The 17,072-nt window shown below is 56.5% G+C and overlaps 2 protein-coding genes across 16 annotated transcripts in view; one reads left to right on the top strand and one right to left on the bottom strand.

The window, feature by feature from the left end:
* Nucleotides 1-4,168, top strand: part of PITPNM2 (phosphatidylinositol transfer protein membrane associated 2) — a 122,752-nt gene extending 118,584 nt beyond the window's left edge. For 5 of the 9 annotated variants that reach the window (XM_039724435.1, XM_039724433.1, XM_039724439.1 and 2 more), the window contains one exon: nucleotides 6-338. In XM_039724435.1, coding sequence (XP_039580369.1) covers nucleotides 6-338 — 333 coding nt within the window. Of the gene's footprint in view, nucleotides 1-5 lie in introns of all 9 variants that reach the window. The other 4 variants (XM_039724437.1, XM_039724438.1, XM_039724441.1 and 1 more) reach the window with 1 other exon arrangement.
* On the bottom strand, nucleotides 3,564-16,695 carry LOC120509603 (ADP-ribosylation factor-like protein 6-interacting protein 4). Of its 7 annotated transcripts, XM_039724444.1 has the most exons (11): nucleotides 16,596-16,695; nucleotides 16,401-16,457; nucleotides 14,343-14,453; nucleotides 13,788-13,887; nucleotides 12,523-12,693; nucleotides 12,096-12,350; nucleotides 7,700-7,885; nucleotides 7,050-7,391; nucleotides 6,553-6,670; nucleotides 5,361-5,430; nucleotides 4,224-5,167 (listed from the first exon to the last, which is right to left on the bottom strand). In XM_039724444.1, the coding sequence occupies exons 5-11, from the start codon at nucleotides 12,605-12,607 to the stop codon at nucleotides 5,111-5,113; spliced, it is 1,113 nt and encodes a 370-aa protein (XP_039580378.1). In that variant the 5' UTR covers nucleotides 12,608-12,693; nucleotides 13,788-13,887; nucleotides 14,343-14,453; nucleotides 16,401-16,457; nucleotides 16,596-16,695; the 3' UTR covers nucleotides 4,224-5,110. The 7 variants fall into 7 exon arrangements, 4 of the variants coding, with proteins under 4 accessions (XP_039580378.1, XP_039580377.1, XP_039580376.1 ...); XM_039724443.1 differs by lacking the exons at nucleotides 16,401-16,457; nucleotides 16,596-16,695 and having other exon boundaries at nucleotides 13,788-13,868; nucleotides 14,343-14,455; XR_005629300.1 differs by lacking the exons at nucleotides 13,788-13,887; nucleotides 14,343-14,453; nucleotides 16,401-16,457; nucleotides 16,596-16,695 and adding an exon at nucleotides 3,564-3,702 and having other exon boundaries at nucleotides 4,985-5,167; nucleotides 12,523-12,859.
* Between the last annotated feature and the right edge of the window lie 377 nt (nucleotides 16,696-17,072).

Raw genomic sequence — 17,072 nt, 5'->3', positions numbered from 1 at the left:
CGCAGTTCATCACGGAGGGCTACGCAGCCCACCTGGCCCAGCTGGAGTACAACCACCGCGCGCGCCCCGCCAAGAACACCACGCGCATGGCGCTGCGCAAGGGCAGCTTCGGGCTGCCCGGCCAGGCCGAGTTCCTGCGCAAGAGGAACCACCTGCTGCGCACCATCTCCTCCCAGCCCGCGGCCGGCGGCCACCGGCCCGAGCGCACCCAGAGCCAGTCGGACAGCGACAAGGACAGGGACAGGGAGCGCAGCCAGAGGAGCATGAGCATCGCCACGGGCTGCTGGGGCCGCAGCGCCGCGTCCCGCCTGGAGGCTGGCCTCTTGGGGCAGAAGTAGCCAGGCCAGAGCCAGGATTGTCAGCTGCAGCCATCGGAGGAGAAAATAAAAGGAAAGAGGGACGAGGCCAGTGTTTCGGGCTGGAAGGGTAAATATGGTGCTACTCTCATAACACGGTGTTCTGGGGAGAGACGGGGTGTTTCCCACACGGAACGCGCAGGCCTTGCAGCGGCAGCGTCGGGTTTGTGCAGCGGGAGCCCGAGGAGCAGCTGGAAGTCGGGGGGAAGTCTCCGGATTGGGACGGCGCTCTCTCCTGCCTCCTTCTCTCGTGCAGGGTCAGTGACTGTAAATAGGTGCCTCCTCGCCTTGCTAGCCATCCACACGGTGACCGAGCGCTGTCCTCAGAGCCACAGCAGCAGGGCACGAGGCTGGGGGAGCTCGTCCTGGGCTGTCCCGGGAGTCAGGTGGGGGCTCTGGGGTCGGGTAACGCCGCTCCCCCGGCCCCAGCGAGGGATTTGTGGTGGGCTGTGCCAGGCAGAGCGACCGAGAGCTTTTCCTGGACAGAGAGCTCCACGTGCAGCCACTTTCTCGAGGAGCTGGTGCAGTGCAAAGCTGAAGCTGCATCGAGGCCGTTGGCAGAGGCAGAATGTCGGCAGATTCGTGCCCAAGACAGCGGGGTCATTATTGTTATTACTGTTATTTTTTAAACAGATCTTTTAGAAGCCGATGGAATTTAATGTGTTGACCTATTAAAAGAGGAATACAAGCTATTTTGTTTGAGCTGTTACAAACCTCAGACACTTAATTGCTGTTAAAGTCTCCAAATAGTCTCGCTATGTATTATTTCCAGCAAGTAACCACCATATATTTGGAAGCAGCTGAAGGCACTCAGCAGCTGGATTGCATTGCAGTTCTTCTCATCCAAATGCAGGGTCTGACTCTTCTCAACGTCCACCTCTGAGACCTTTTTTCTTCCCAGGTTCTCTCCAAGTTCAGTAGCAGCTTTCATGGGAACTAGACTCGCTTCTTTTACCTATAGTTACTGAACTGTAAAACCTCATTGTTTTTTGCACTGATGATTTTTAGAATGGAAACCTGTTACCATCTCATGTAGCTACACCAGTGTTTGTAGTGCATGACAATGAAATATTGCTAAGCCAGGGTGTGTGTGGATATCTATACATATATACACACACACACATATATATATGTATATATTTAAAAGAAAAAAACAAAAACAATCTGTGCAGAAGTTTTTCCAGCAGTAAGGAGACTGTAAGGAAGTGTGCCAACAATGTCAGGCAACCTTAAGAAAAGGCCATATCTTAATTTTTCGGGTGTGTTTCTCAGTGGATGTGCCTGAGCACTGGGTTTGTGCTGCTGGAGCGAGCTGGCGGGCGCATGGCAGAGGACTGGCACCCCAGTGGCACCCAGACAGGGACAGAGAACAGTGCCTGGAGCCAGGGCTTGCCAGAAAGGCCCTCAGTGCTGTCCCCCCGGGGCCAGCCAAGGTTCCCTCCTTGCACACACCTCTGGGGCAGAGGGGCATCCACACAGGGGTTCCACGGAGCCCATTCACAGACTACAGCTGGCCTCTTCACGTGGAGATTTTCTAGTCCTACCGAGCTCCCTGACTGTGTGTAACCCCGCTTTCCCCACCACACTCTCCTGTCTTTGTATCACTTTCTACTTACGAGGATCTTATTTATAACAGAGAATTTTTTAGACTGGCTGCTTCATTTTCTTAGCAGTTTCAATAAGAACGGTGCAGGACGGCCGCACTGAGATACACAGCACTGTGAACGCTGCTCTGCTCACTGCCCCGGGCCACGGCAGACAAATCCAACTCATCCAGCTCATGTGCTCGTGGTGTGGAGGGCCCAGGCCGAGGCAGAGCAGGGACAGTGCGGAGCTGCCGCCGGCATCAGAGCCCCTGGAGCGCTCAGACCCGACTGCAAAACGTTTAACCACTTCTCTTTGGTAATTATCCAAGTACAGAATGTACCTGATGACTTTTTGTTACCAGAAACTGACTTCCCTTTCTGCTGACTCAGCTTGGCTCTCTCTGAATGTACATCCAGAGCTTTTACTGGGTTTGAAAACAATGAGAATTTGTCCCAGCTTTTTGCTAACCGAATGTTCTATCAAACAGATGCCATCTAAGTAGGAAGCCAAGCCACAATCCATCCTGTGAAGTCACCAAACCACATCACTAAATAATTTCTGCAAATTTGGATATGGCCTTTGCAAAATTCACCTTTCCTCCAAGTCCAGAACCAAGGCATGACCTGTACATTTTCCAGTTGTTCACATTTTCTTATGTGTAGATAGTGTAAAACAGAGGCGAATGTAAATGTTCAACATAAAAAGTGGATATATAAAATTGAAAGTTATTTATTTATGTAGAGGAAAAAAAATGTCTGGAGGGACTGGAACCTTCAGGGTTTATTAATATTTTAAAAATGTAGCTTTTTGTTTCAGGCATTATGTACAAAGCAATTATTTTATGGACCAAGTTTAATGTAACTGTCAATGAATGCAGAAGTGCAATATGATACTCACCCTCTCCATCACTTCATGTTTGAAACAGCTCCTAACAGTTAGCCTGACAATCACAGCACCTCTGTCCTCATCCTTTGTTGAGCTTCTTGAACCTTGCCCGGGTCCTTCCCCTGGCCCCCCATCCGTTGCCATTGTGTGGATCCAACACGGAGAAGCAATTGTAGAGCAGGACCTTTATTGCTGCAATAATACCCTGGGAGGTGGGTGTAGTTACCAGGAAGTAATGCCACTGAGTTTCTCTTCACCAACTCAGTCCATCCCCGTCTGCATCGCTCAATCCTCAGCCGCCCCCATCTGGCACTCATCCCTCTGAAGCAGAGATCAACACTCCCAGAACAATAGCAATAGTTTCACTCTGTGTTTATCACCTGTTTGTCCCGAGCTGTTTTGGAGAGCAGTGCATGTGACCCGATGCCTTTCCACGCGTATGGAAGAGGATCCGTTTGGATGAATGTATGTTCCATCCTTACTAAAGGGGCACTGTCAGGGTAAAGATCTAATTTATCCTTGTTACGAGTAACTTGTTTGCTTTGAAAGGAGAGAATGGGAAGTTTCTTGTCCTCCTCCCTCGGCCGCTGTCTGGGCAGCCCTCGGTGACAGCCCACGTCCTGCTCTGCACATCAGCACAACACAGCCTCGGGCTTTGGGGTTGCTTTTCCGTTTCCATGGGAATCAAACTCTGCTGCAGAGCTCAGATTTTTTATGAAAAGCAGCTTTTTATATTACTGCACCCTTAGGCCGGACTTTCTACCTGACGCTGTCCCTTCAAAGTCTTTTAAAAACCAGTGAGAGGAGCCCGTGCATTCCCTCCGAGTCGTTTTCCTGGCTTTGCTCAGATCACTCAGTCAGATGAGGCGAAATCCTAATACCAAAAACCGTTTACAGTGTCAGGGGCACGAGCCCAAAGCAGAAATCAGCCAAAGGGTCACCACCACCCTCCCAGCAGCCGCCGTGCTTGCTGTAGCAGCCCCTTCTTCAGGTATCGCCACTGTTTGCTGCATTTCCTATTAGTTCTAGAAGCCTTACGGTCCCCTCCCTCTGCCTGTTGATACCCTCGACTGTCAATTTTATATTCCAACGATGTTAGTTATATTTTATTTATAAAAAATTGCTCTAGGGGTACCAGCTGTGCGTGGGAAGCAGCGGGGGGATGCCCGAGGGCGCCGGGGTCGCCCCACGTGTGCCGTGCCGATGCCTCGCGTGTGTGTGGCAAACCTTCTGTACAACTTCCTTCTCCTCCTTGCTGTTAGTGCATCGTTCCAATGCCTGGTGTGCTTTGTGTACAGTACCATTGTGAGTTACACAGATTAAAGAAATGGGAAGGCTCTTCTCTGTCTGCTTTTTTGGGGGGTGGGGGAGTACTCTAGGAACAGACGAGTCATCAAATGTGAGCAGGTGCCAGTTTAATGGGGTTACAGCCATGAACAGAATGAGGAAACCCTCTGTGGAGATCAGTCCTGCAGGACTCATTTGTCCTTTAACCCATTTGTCCTTTTCTTTTTTTACAGTTTGCAGATTTATGGACTTTCCAGCAAGGGAAAAGGCTGCTGTGTTTGCTTCAGAGCAGCCCTGGGCAGCCCAGAGCCCCAGCGCTGCCCAGGGCCTGTGCTGTGGGGAAGGGACACGAGTTGCATGCAGGAGCAGAGAGCAAGGCAAAGCCACCCCTGCACAAAGCACACCTGCACAGATGCAGTGTGCCAGGTCAGTGCTCCCCTACCCGAGGAGGTGAAGCTGCAGGAAGGTTGGGAGAAACTCAGGGGTGCAGAGGAGCTGCAGCCTGAGCAGAGCCACAGCCACTCCTCTCTGAGCAGGCTCAGTGAGTGCAAAGGGCCTGTGAGCCAGATCCAGCAGGGAAAGGGCCATGGGCAGCCCCTGAGGGGAAGAAGTGGCAGCCAGCTGGGTGTTTTGTGGCCTTGGTACACACCCTGTCCTGCCCCCCAAAGCCCAGAGCACCCTGAGGTGCTCAGCACCCTCAAGCCTGTCCCCTGGGTGCTGCTGAGCTCCTCCAGCATCCAGAGGAGCATCAGGGCAAATGGCTCAGGTACATGACAGCCACACTGGCCTGAGCTGGGACGGGGAGGGGAGAAGCTGTTTACTGGGAGATGAGCCACTAAAGTCGCTCTCCTTCCCGGTCAGTAACTTACAGAGCAGCTGCAAAGGGCCCCTGGGGGACATCTTGACACGGTGCTGTCTGCGTGGTCCACAGGCAGAGGCTCTCCCCAGGCTGGCAGGGGCAGCAGGACGGGCTCCTGGGCTGGCTGGTGCTGCCCTCACTGCAGCATGCCCGTCCTCACCTGGAAGGCCAGCCCGTCCCCACGCGTGGCTTGCTGCAGGGGACACACAGCACTCACAGCACGCCCTGCCCTGGGCTGCAGCACCCCCAGCACCACCCGGGGCCCTGGCAGTGCTGCCAGGGCTCAGCTTGGCCCCAGGGTGGAAGCACAACCCCTCTGGGTGCAGCAGCTCCCTGGCTGTGCCCAGCCACCCCGTGCAGCTCGTGCTGGTGGCCATTCCCACTACCTTGTTAATCTCCTTGTGTCTCTCCTTGCTGACGATTTCTTCCAGGACTTCCCCGTCCCCTTTAATGAGCCTGCAAGACAAGCACAGGCCCAGGAGCCCTGAGGGTACTGACCAGTTCCTGCAGCTGCAAAGGTGCTGACCCCAAGGCTCCTGCTGTGCCCCAGCTCCCCCAGACCCTGGAGCAGGGGCAGGGCTGATGCTCCTCCAGGCAAGGCCAGTGCTGCCCCACCCCTGACATTGTATTTTGTGACTTTGTTTTTGTGTCAAGCTTAAACAGCACAGCAGGCTTTGCCATTGCTCCTGTGGGATTAATGTCACCACACTGCAGCAAGGCAGGAGTTCTCCCCTGAGAACTGAGGGCCAGCTGGCTCTGCCCCAGGCTGTGGGCACTGCCTGCTGTGTGCAGTCAGTCACACTGGCACAGCAGAACTCCTGGTGAAAGCATTCCCTGTCACCCTACAACCCACAGTGCCTCAACCCATGCAGAACCTCTTATTTTTCTCATAGAATTCAGGTGTGGTCCTGGCTGCCCCAGGAAACTGCAAAGCCATTCAGGAACAGGAGCCAGTTTGGGCCTGAAATGCAGCCAGGCTGAGGAATATCTTGCTGAGCAAATTCCAAGCAGTGTTGGAGGCGGCTCACACCTCCAGACATGAACAGAAATTTAATTGTCTTCATTACGTGCCTTCCAGGGAACCGACCTTTGTTCCACACCTCCCTGAGCCCTGCAGGCTGCCTTCTATTTTAAGACTGGACTTGTCATACCCAATTCTCTTCAGCATGACGTTTTCTGCTTGCTGAGAAGATGCAGTTTATTAAAAACTGGGTCATTTCTATTTGGCAGCTAAATGAACTTAGGTTTGATCACTGCCTGTAACCCCACAGGGCACATGCTCCTCACTCCCACCTGGGTGTTTCCAGGGCTTTGGAGCTAAAAGGTAAGTGGATGCAGCAATGGGATACTGGGACAGCCCAGAGTCCCTTGTGTGGAGCCCCAGCACAATTCAGTGATTTGGTGTCATTGTGTCACTTTCTGGGTAGGTCACACCAGGCCTGATGAGGGGGGACCTGTGAGGGGCTGGCTCAGGCCTTTGGTGGTGCTGCAGTGCCATGGACAGGCACCCTCCAGGCCCCCAGCCCACTGGGCATGGATGGGATGGAGAAGCCATCTCCCCCTTGCCCAGGGTCATACCTGGTTCTCCCTGTTTCAGGATCCACCACTCTCCTTATGACGCTCTGCCTCGCGTCCCACTCCTCCTTTGTCATTGGCTTCATGGCCTGGATCCGGGATTTCTGTTCATCTGTCAGAGCTGGAGTGCAGTGCTCAGTCAGGGCTGTGCTCAGGAGAGGGGCCCAGCACCAGGCTTCAGCCACAGACCACATTCCACACCCCATTCCCAGAGTGCTCGGGGTGTGGTGACAAACCTTGCAAGGAAAGGGACACTTCACATGCCAAAGGCAGGACCAGCTCTGCCAGGATTTACTGCTGGCTGTGTCCTTCCATTTGGCCTCTGTTCCCCACTCACATCCATAAACCACATCCTAACACTTCACAAACCAATCTGGGCACCATACAGAGGAGGGAGGAGAGCCTGGGGCTCTTCCCTGTTCCCAGCCCTGCTTCCCCCAGACACCCCGGATGGAAAGGGACCAGCACAGGCTCCAGCAGGAGGGAAAGAGCCTCGTTACCTGGCCCAGAGTCCACCACTGCCTCCTTCTGCCACTGCTCCAGCGAGGGCCCGGGCACCTCTTCTCCCTTGGCCTTCTCCTCCTTAGCCCTCTCCTTTGCCTTCTTCTTTGATTTCTTCTTCATTTTTTTCTTCTTCTTCTTCCTCTTCTTTTTGTCTTTTTGTTTCACTCGCTTTTTTTTGCTGTCTTGACTCTTCTTCACTTTGGAGTCACTGTCACTGGAGTCATCAGAAGAGGAGCTGGAGGAAGAGGAAGATGAGGAAGAGCTGGTGGATGAAGATGTCCCAGAGGAAGAGGTACTGGCCTTCCTCTTCTTTTTGTCCTTTCCTTCCTTTTTCTTTTCTGCAATACACAAGAAGAGGGTGAGTGGAGCAGCCCAGGCCCTGCAGCAGCAGAGATTTTGGATTTTATCCCACTCCCAGCCTGGTTTCCTTCCTGCCTGGAATTCCCCTCAGTGCACAGGATGCTCTGTGGTACCAGGGCAGCTCACGGAGGGGCTGAGGGCTCTGCCCTTGGCAGAACGAGACCAAAATGAGCACAAAGTGCAGGACAAGGTGACAGACACAACTAAAACAGGGACCCTCTCCTTCCCCTGGGCCCCCTCTGTTCCCCAGGACGAGGTGACAGCAAAGGCCCAGGGCTGTCCCCACCTTCCCTGGCTGCTGCCAAGCTCGAGGTGTGTCCCTGAGAGCCAGAGATCCTCTTCCTCGGTGGAGAGCTGCTGCCCTGCTGCGAGTCCTTGCTGCTCTTCCTCCTTTTCCTCTCCTTCCTCTCCTGCCTGCTCCGGGAGTCGCTTTTGCTGCTGCTCCGCGCGCGGCCGTGGGCCATGGCAGCTCCTGGGGAAAGGAGGGGTCACACAGGGCCAGGGGGACCAGCCCTGCCCTGCAGCCCCAAAATGTTCCAGTCTGAGCCAGCAGCCCTGGCAGACCTGCTCCTGGTGCACTCCCTCCCTGCTCACACAGCTCTGCCATCTCCATCCCAGCCCGGGAGAATTCCTGGGGGAATTTCACCAGGAGGGAGCCTGGGCAGGGAGCTGGCACAGGGACAGCCTCAGCTGCCCAGACAAGGGTCCCCAGGCAGGTTTTCCACCAGCAAAACCTTCCAGCAGGTTTTCCCTGCTCTCCTGCTGTTTGTCCCTGGAGGATCGGGCTGACCCTGCTGGGGCAGGCACGGAGGGGCTGGGGCTGTGTCTGCAGCAGGGCTGTGCCCGTGCTCACCCCTTGGTCACCCCTTGGTCACCCCCTGGTCACCCCTTGGTCACCCCATGGCCACTCCATGGTCACCCCTTGGTCACCCCATGGCACCAGGGGCCAGCAGAAGCTGCACCACAGCTGGACACAGGCAGGGGGTGATGGACCCTGCAGCCACAGTCAGCAGAACAAAGCGTCCTCCCCGAGTCCATCACCCCATCACTTAAAATGCTTGAGCAGGCACAAGCCAAGGGGAAGAATGAATTTTTAATATTCCAATTTACTCTTAGAAAACAGATGATGCATTGAGCTGCTAGGCCTGTCCATCAGCCCCAGGCCAGTGTGCTCCATGCTCTCATTAATTCAGAAAACAAACGGGCACCGTGGGCAGAGCAGGAGCTGGGAACGCTTCCTCACAGCCACCTTCCAACCACCACATTTAATGAATTGTTTGTTTACCACCTCGGCATTCCCAGGCAGCAATTTGGATTTCCTCCCAAGCGAATCAGACCTTTGATTGATTTCCATAGGGAAAACTCAACCAGAAAAAAACCCCAGAACCAATGACAACCATTACAGGCACGCAGGGAAGGATGAGAGGGTGAGAATCCTCCATGCACACACACCCAGCAGCTGGGTGCCTTGCTGGGGCAGCGTTTGGGACTCAGACCTTTTCATTCTGGCTGCAAGCAGGAAAAACCCAGTTATCCATGCACAGCAGCAGGAAAAACCCACTGCTATCCATGCACAGCAGCAGGACCAAACCCCGCTGCTATCCGTGCACAGCAGCAGGATCAAACCCCGCTGCTGTCCCTGCACAGCAGCAGGATCAGTGGCTCTGGATCCCGGTAGGAACCCCAAACCCGCCCCCAGCTCCCGGGCTGGCTGAGCCCCGAGCCGGGCTCGCCCCCACCCTGCCCCCGGTCTGGGCCCGCAGCGACTCCTCCGGCCCTGCCCCGGCCGGGCCCGGCGCTGCTCTGCCCTGGGCGCCTGCAGGGGCTGCCCTGCCCTCGGCCCGGCACGGGGGCCTGCGGCACGAAAGGTGCGCTGGCCCTTTAAGAGCCCGTGCGAGGTGCTCTGGCCCTTTAAGAGCTCATTACGAGATGCACTGGCCCTTAAAGAGCCCGTGCGAGGTGCGCTGGCCCTTTAAGCGTTCAGCACGAGGTGCTCTGGCCCTTTAAAAACCCGTGCGAGGTGCGCTGGCCCTTTAAGAGTTCAGCACGAGGTACTCTGGCCCTTTAAGAGCCCGTGCGAGGTGCTCTGGCCCTTTAAGAGCTCATTACGAGATGCACTGGCCCTTAAAGAGCCCGTGCGAGGTGCGCTGGCCCTTTAAGAGTTCAGCACGAGGTACTCTGGCCCTTTAAGAGCCCGTGCGAGGTGCGCTGGCCCTTTAAGAGCTCATTAGGAGGTGCTCTGGCCCTTTAAGAGCTCATGAGGAGGTGCGCTGGCCCTTTAAGAGCTCATTAGGAGGTGCGCTGGCCCTTTAAGAGCTCATTAGGAGGTGCGCTGGCCCTTTAAGAGCTCATTAGGAGGTGCGCTGGCCCTTTAAGAGCTCATTAGGAGGTGCTCTGGCCCTTTAAGAGCTCATGAGGAGGTGCGCTGGCCCTTTAAGAGCTCATTAGGAGGTGCGCTGGCCCTTTAAGAGCTCATTAGGAGGTGCGCTGGCCCTTTAAGAGCTCATTAGGAGGTGCGCTGGCCCTTTAAGAGCTCATTAGGAGGTGCGCTGGCCCTTTAAGAGCTCAGCCCGGCGCGTTCCGCGCGCGGCTCCAGGCGCGGCCCCTTTAAGTGCGCAGCTCTTTACCAGCCCCCCCGGCCCCGGGGCCGCCGCAGCGCTCGGCCGCCTCCGTCCGCCGCGCGCGGGGCCGGGCGGCAGCCGGGCCGCGCTCTTTGGTTCCGGGGGCCGCCTAGCCCGGGCAGCGGCTCCGTTTTTGGGGTGAATTCGAGCAGGTTGGGAGTTCTCACTTTCCCCAGTGAACGGGGTAAAGGCTTCGAGGCTGCGTTTCTGGGTAGCGACTCTTCGCTCAGATACAACCGGGGTTTCCTTCCCCCGGTGTAATTTTGATAAGTTTGCTAATGAGCAAATTGCTCATTAAAAATAAAAATTTGCTAATGGCAGCCCCGGCCAAAATCCAGCTGGGAGAGCTTCGGTGAGCTCCTTGTGTGCGAGCTGCTCACGTTCAGCCCTTGTGCTCTAATCACTGCACTGCACACCTCAGTGGAAAACCCTCAGAAACTCAGCAGCATCTATCGAATAACCGGGTTAATTTTCCACGCATAAATCAGACGATATTTGGCTTCTTTAGTTTGTTTAGCAGATGGAAGAGTCATGTGCTTTCAGCCAGCTGGAAGGAAGGAGGGGAAGCACTCGACCCTTCCAACCCAGCAGCTCCTGGGGGATCTTGGTGCCAAATCAAGCAGCCCCAGGCCTGGCCTGCTGCTGCACCCAGGTTTGGCAGAGTTATTTGATATTTTCACTGGCTCATGTCACTAAAGCAAAGGGAGTTAAATGCACATCTCATCCTCTGGGAAGTTCTGCTGTGCTGCAGGTGGCTCCCAGAGCTCTGGCTCTGCCTAATGAGGTTCACAAAACCTTTGAAAGGGAAGTTTGTGCTCCCAAGAAGCCTGGGGAGATCTCCCAGCCACCCTGGGGGATCAGGGTTGCTCCTGGTGGGTTTTCCTGAGCCTGGGCTAGACAAACATCCAGGGGTGGTCATTCCCAGCTGTGAGTCACCTGCATCTCATCCTGAGCAGACCCTGCCTGGCCACTGAGCAGCACAGAGCTCTCCCCTCCCCTGGCAGAGCACAGGAGGCCCCAGGACCAGCAGGAAATGGTTTATTGTCCCGTTCTGCCCCGTTCCCAGGGAGCTGGCAGAGAGGCCAAGGAGCCTTGGGTGCACTTGGAGATACTGAGAGAGCTCCTGCAGGGATCAGAGCTGGGCTTTCTGTGCCTCAGAGTCCTCCAGCCGCAGCCTGAGCCCTGGGGAGCTGGAATCCGGGCAGGGCTGGCTCTGCATCCCTGCCGAGGCCGAGCCGCTCCCGCGGGGCTCAGGCAGGAGCCGGGGGCACAGCTGGGCGGGGGCTGCCCGGCTAGCCCAGGGCGCAGACGGGCACGCTGCCGGGCGGCTCCTCCCCGGGCGCTGGCTCCTCGGTGAAGCCGTCCCCGAAGCCCTCGGCCGGCACCAGCTGCGGCGGCCGGCGGCACATGGGGCAGCGGCGGTTGCGCACGGCCGAGCAGCGCAGCCACAGCACGAGGTTCCAGCGCTGCCCCGAGGCGATGGGCAGCGCGCCGTGCATCTGCCCGCCGCGGTGCAGCAGCCCCCGGCCCCGCAGGTGCTGCACCTCGATGTACCTGGGCACGGGGACGGCGTCCTGCGAGGGGCAGGGGGGTGCTGTCACGCCCTGGGAGCCCTCAAATGGCTGGAGTTTGTCAGCACCTCATTCCCAGGGCCAAGGTCAGAGGGGATTTGGAGAGATTCAAGAAAAAACCCCATGTTTCACTGCTGTGTGAGAGCTTCCACCCCTGCCTGCCCTAAAAACAGGTGCCAGAGATGGAGGCTGAAGTCACATCTGAAATCAATCTCTCCCTCAGCACTCCCTGCTCGCAGTGTCAGATGGGGAAAGGGGATGGTTTGTTTCACTCGTTTCTACTGTGAAGCTGCATCTGTCCTCTCTTTAAAATACTGAATATTGGTACTGGGTGCTGGAATACTGCAGCAAAAGAGGCTCCTGTATAACCAAGCCATGCAAGAAAGGAAGGGACAGAGCAGGTGTGACTGTCAGAAGTGAAGAATTGTTTTGTAGAACAGTGGAGGCCTGGAAGCTGAGGAGGGAGAGGTGAGTGGGGCGTGCTCAGTACCTGGTTGAATTCCCCGAAGTACAGATTTCCTTCTGTGAATTCTTTTCCCAGGCAAACGTTCAGGGTGACCTCGGCGTTGTCGTAGTGGGAGCTGAGGTCCAGGTCCTCGTGCAGGGAGTACTTGACCACGAAGGCTTTGTGGCTGTCCAGGCAGGCCCCGCCCAGCTCCGGGTACAGCAGCGCCGTGATGGGCCGGAGCCGCTCCCGCAGCGGCGTCAGGAAAGGCTCGTCCATGCCCAGCTCGTTCAGCAAAACCTGGGCCAGGACAGCGGGGGGAGCTCAGCAGCCTCTCTGCTGCTCCTCCAGCCCTGCTGCTGGCTCAGCTCACTTGGGAGCAGAGGGAAAAGGAAGGAGGATCAAGGTGGAGAGGGATGGGGGAAAACAGAGTAATAAGATTAAAAGGTGAGTGTTCTTTAAAAACTGTCACCTTGATTAAAATTCGGAGGAAAAGAAGCACAAGGGAGGAGTCCTACCCCGTAGTTGTTCATGGTGTTGGGCCTGCCTTTAGGCATGTCCGACTGCTCAAAGTTCTCCAGCTCATCCAGCAGGGCCTGGCAGAACTGCTGGGTGAACACGGGGAGCCGATAGATCCTCTTGTCTGTCAGACAGGACAGAGTTTGCTGGGGACACTCCCGGTGCTCCTGGCTGCCTGTCCAGCTGCACTGTGCTGGTGGCAGTGAGAGCACAGCACCCACGGGCTCCCCTTGTGCTGGGGCCATTTCCTGGCTCAGCCCTGGGCTGCATTTGTTGTTTTTCACACTGCTGGTTTTCATGCTAGTTTTTGTTGTTGTTGTTGTTTTTCATGCTGGCCCCCCACTTCCAGAGCAGAAGGCTGTGTCTGGAACTGGTGCCCTGCACAAATCCAGAGCTCTGCACACAGGCATTGCTGTCCTCTGCCTGGAGGAAAGGAGGCAGCTCTGCCTCTTCCCCTCTGCATCCTGGCAGCTTTTCTGCTAGGCAGGGAGCTGCCTCCAGGGAAGCTGAAAACTCAGCTCTCTTTTTCTAAGACTGAAATCTAGACTGAAGCTGTTTCAGCCCAGAGTAACCCACAGGAACTGTCTGCAATGGGAAAGCACTCAGGGAAGAAAGCCAAGCTCCCTGGTGGGGTATGGAACAACCAAAACCCCAGCCCTGCTGCAGCTGGAGCCTCTGGTGAGACATCAGCAGGCTGGGATGGGAAAGCAGAGAACAGCAAAGCTGCTGCCTCTCCAGAGACCCTCCTCAGGCAGGAGAAACATCCTGTGTGCCTCAGCTGTGCCACAGCAGAGCTGTTCCACACAGGGCACCAGGGAGAGCTAGGTGTGACTGAGGTGTTGTTTGTTGCTTTCTTTACCTGAGAAGGACTCGAGGTAGTAGACTGAAGCTGTTTCAGCCCAGAGTAACCCACAGGAACTGTCTGCAATGGGAAAGCACTCAGGGAGGAAAGCCAAGCTCCCTGGGCTCCCTCAGCAGGCTCCCTGGTGGGGTGTGGAACAACCAAAACCCCAGCCCTGCTGCAGCTGGAGCCTCTGGTGAGACATCAGCAGGCTGGGATGGGAAAGCAGAGAACAGCAAAGCTGCTGCCTCTCCAGAGACCCTCCTCAGGCAGGAGAAACATCCTGTGTGCCTCAGCTGTGCCACAGCAGAGCTGTTCCACACAGGGCACCAGGGAGAGCTGGGTGTGACTGAGGTGTTGTTTGTTGTTTTCTTTACCTGAGAAGGACTCGAGGTAGCTCAGGAGGCCCTGGAGATCAGCACCTGGGGATTTGCAGAACCTCTCGATTTCCAGAAACTCTGGGGCCAGGAAGGAATCCTGGTGTCAAGGGCAGGATGGGAGAAACACACACAACACAATCAGCCTGCAGAGCCCAGGGGGAAATGGACTCCCAGGAATACCCAGTGCCTAGGGAGCAAGGCTGAGTCACAGCAGGAATGCAGAAAGGCTCTGCTGCTTTACCAGGTGGGGCAGGGAACTTGCTGCTTGCTTTAGTTCATGGTTTTTTTAGGAGTAACTGGCCAGATTTATCACAGACATGACAGGAAAGAGCCTTTCCTGGTTGGAACACCAGGAATCTTGCCTGGAGAGCACACTGTGATGTCGTGTTTTTAAAGTTTTAAATCCAGTTTTCAAATGCTACACCTGTGTTTGAATTCAGTGCAGCTTTAGCACCGTGCAGTCCCAAGGAGAGGGGGAAACAAACTGCAAAAATAAAACTCTCAGGGGATTTTTTTTTCTGGTGCAAAAGGGATTCCAAACCTCCCGTGTACCTGCAGAGTGTACACCTCTGGGTGTTTTGGTTTGTAGCACTTGGAGATGATGGCTCTGCGTTCCACTGACTGATGGATTAACTCTTTTCTCCTCTGCACTTCTGCCTCAATCTGCAAGTAAACAACAGACAACACTGTCAGAAATCTGCAGGGCAGAGAGAAACAGCTCCAGGAATCTGCTCACTGTTTTAAACCAGTTATTTTTGTTTGGGGGCACCTCTGGGAGACAGAGTGTTTGCTTTGGTTCTCTGTGGTCAGGAAAAGTCCAGTCAATATCTGGAACCCCATGCCTGGGAGGAGTTGATGTTCCCTTTACAGTGGCTTAAAAAGTGACTGAGGAGTTTCCTGTGGAAGTGTCAAGTGCAGCTGTGAGGTCTCAGCCCTTTCAGGCATTCTGACACCTCCAGGATCTGCCTTTTGTCCTGACAATAGAGGCACTGTCCAAAACAGAGACGTTTGCTGGGAGTGAGACAGGCCCTGTCATGAAGGGATTACTGCTAAGTGTGGTGCAGGCTCAGCTGCCCTGTCAGAGCCAGCAGCTGATCCCGGCAGCTCCTCCCGTTCATTTCCCCTCTCGAGATTCATTTGTAGCAATGCTCGCAGAGGAGAGAGCGAGCAGCCATTCCCTGGACCCAGCAGCTCCTGTGTTCATTCCCTTGGGAACCAAGCAGACAAATCCAACACATTTCTCAGCTTCCTTCCCCTTCCCCTCCCTCCCAGCCCTGGGCACCAGGCCACAGGGCAGGATCTGTAACCCAGCACTGCCTAAAAATCAGTATCAAGTTTTAAGTGGGAAATTTGGACTGGAATTGCTGCTGGACAGGGAGAGCTGTGCCCTCCCCAGCCAGGGACAGCCACTGACATCTGCTTCCTGCCAGCACTGAGTGACTCCTATCTGTTTGTGTAATTTTTAGGTCTCCTTGATGATGTTTATGTTGATACAGCAAAGCTTGTATGCAGATCTGAGCAGATCTGCAGAGAGCCCAGGGGATTAAGAAGTGCTTAGGACCAGGGTGATTGTAAATTACAGCCAAAGTTAGGGTCTTGTTTTTTAAATTCTGTATTACATTGCTCGTTGTGCTGCATTGACTCTGCCTGGGGAAGTCCTGTGCTGTTCTACTCATAAATTCTCTGCTGTGTGAATCATAATATCCAGTTAATAAAGCTTTAATTACAGTATGATTTACAGCCACCATCACTCTGCCAAGAATTCCTGAAAGAACCTGTCTGTCCCCTTAGTGTCAGGTGACAGTGGAGCCGGTGAGTGACTGACCCCTGTCCCTGGCCTGGGAAGAAGCAGAGATTCCGTGACAAAGGGTGAATTTCTGCAGGATCCCATCTCGGGGCTGCCTCTAAAATGACTGGCACAAGAAGAGAAGGAGAGAGGAAGCAGGGCACTGGCGGCCAGCGGAGTGAGCGCAGGGAGGGAGCGGCCGGGAAGTGTCGAGCGAAGGGTTTAATTGCGGGGTGTTGGCTGGATAAACTCCTCGCTGCTGGGCGCCCGCGGGGAATTCCTGCCTCGGCATTCCGCCGGCTCCGGGCTGGATCGGGAGGAGCAGGGGGGCTCCGGCAAATCCCAAACTCCTCGGGGAGCGACCCCCGGCACTGAGGGGATCCCCGAGCGAGCCGGGGCTGCCCAGCTCCTGCGGGCACCGGGAGGGACCCGGGGCTGCTGAGAGCCGGGATGGGCACAGGGATGGGCACAGGGATGGGCACAGGGATGGGCACAGGGATGGGGCAGCCCTGCTGGCAGGAAAGACTGGCACAGCTGGGATTGTTCACCCGCACAGGGGGAGCTCAGTGTGGCCCTGCAGAGGCCGACAAAAAGCGATGGAGAGAGGCAATTTCCACGGGCTGGAGTGCCAGGACACCGCGAATGGCTTCACACTGGGCAGGGGGAGATGGCGTTTCGGGGAACGGTTCCTCCCCGTGAGGCGGTGAGGCGCACGGGGCGCCCAGAGCCGCCGTGGCTGCCCCTGTGTCCCTGGCAGCGCCCCGGGCCGTGCCCAGCATGGCTTTTACCGTCCCCGGGCGGCCGCGAGGGGCTCGGGCTCTCACCTCCCTCAGCACCTCCCGCAGCTGCTCCTCGCTCCGGCAGCCGCGCTCCCGCAGCGCCTGCAACACACGGGCCCGTCACGGCCGCGCCGCCGCGCCGCGCGCCGCCCCTCCCGGCGGAGCTGCGGCGCGTCCCGGTACCGCACGTGCAGCCCGAACCGCCCCACGAAGATGTTGTCGGTGAAAAAGCAGGCGCACCCGCGGAACGGCGGGCCCGCCGACATGTTTCCTGCCGGCGAACGCGCCTCTCGGTCCTGCCCTCAGAGGGCTCCGCTTCCGCCCGCGGGAGGGCGCGTCGGCAAATTCCCAACCGGGGCGAAAACGCGAAGCGGCGGGACTCGCCCGTTCTCCCCCCCGGTTTTACGCTTGTTGTTTTTGTCGCCGCCGTGACGCCACCGCGGCCCGGTGCCGCAGCGCGGCCGCTGCCCCGCAGCCCTCCGGGCCGCGCCGGGCCCGCCGGGAGGCCCGCCCTGCCCGTCCGGGCTGACGGCGGCTGGGGGCGCGCGCGGGGGCAGCGCGGGCCCGGCCCGGCCATGGACGCGGCGCTGCCCGAGCCCGAGCGGGAGGTGGTGGTGGCGGCCGAGCCCTGCGGCCACGGCAGCAAGTTCGAGGACATCTACCGGCTGCTGGCCGAGGGCTGCTTCCCGCCCAGCTTCTGCTCCATCAAGAGGAAGA

This window comes from Passer montanus, unplaced genomic scaffold, assembly GCF_014805655.1.
Source record: "Passer montanus isolate IOZ18808 unplaced genomic scaffold, ASM1480565v1 scaffold53, whole genome shotgun sequence".
Lineage (NCBI taxonomy): Eukaryota > Metazoa > Chordata > Aves > Passeriformes > Passeridae > Passer > Passer montanus.
The sequence above is the reverse complement of the archived record's forward strand: the minus strand, read 5'-3'. Positions and strand labels throughout refer to the sequence as shown.

Bases quoted from the DNA above. Each gene is read 5' to 3' on its own strand.
- LOC120509603 (XM_039724442.1), bottom strand. From the start codon at position 12,814: ATGGCCCCAGCACAAGGGGAGCCCGTGGGTGCTGTGCTCTCACTGCCA. The intron at 7,886-12,095 runs GTACTGAGCACG...TCCTTTCCCCAG, and splicing joins ACTTCGGGGAATTCAACCAG to GAGCTGCCATGGCCCACGGC. The intron at 5,431-6,552 runs GTATGACCCTGG...CTTGTCTTGCAG, and splicing joins CCTGAAACAGGGAGAACCAG to GCTCATTAAAGGGGACGGGG.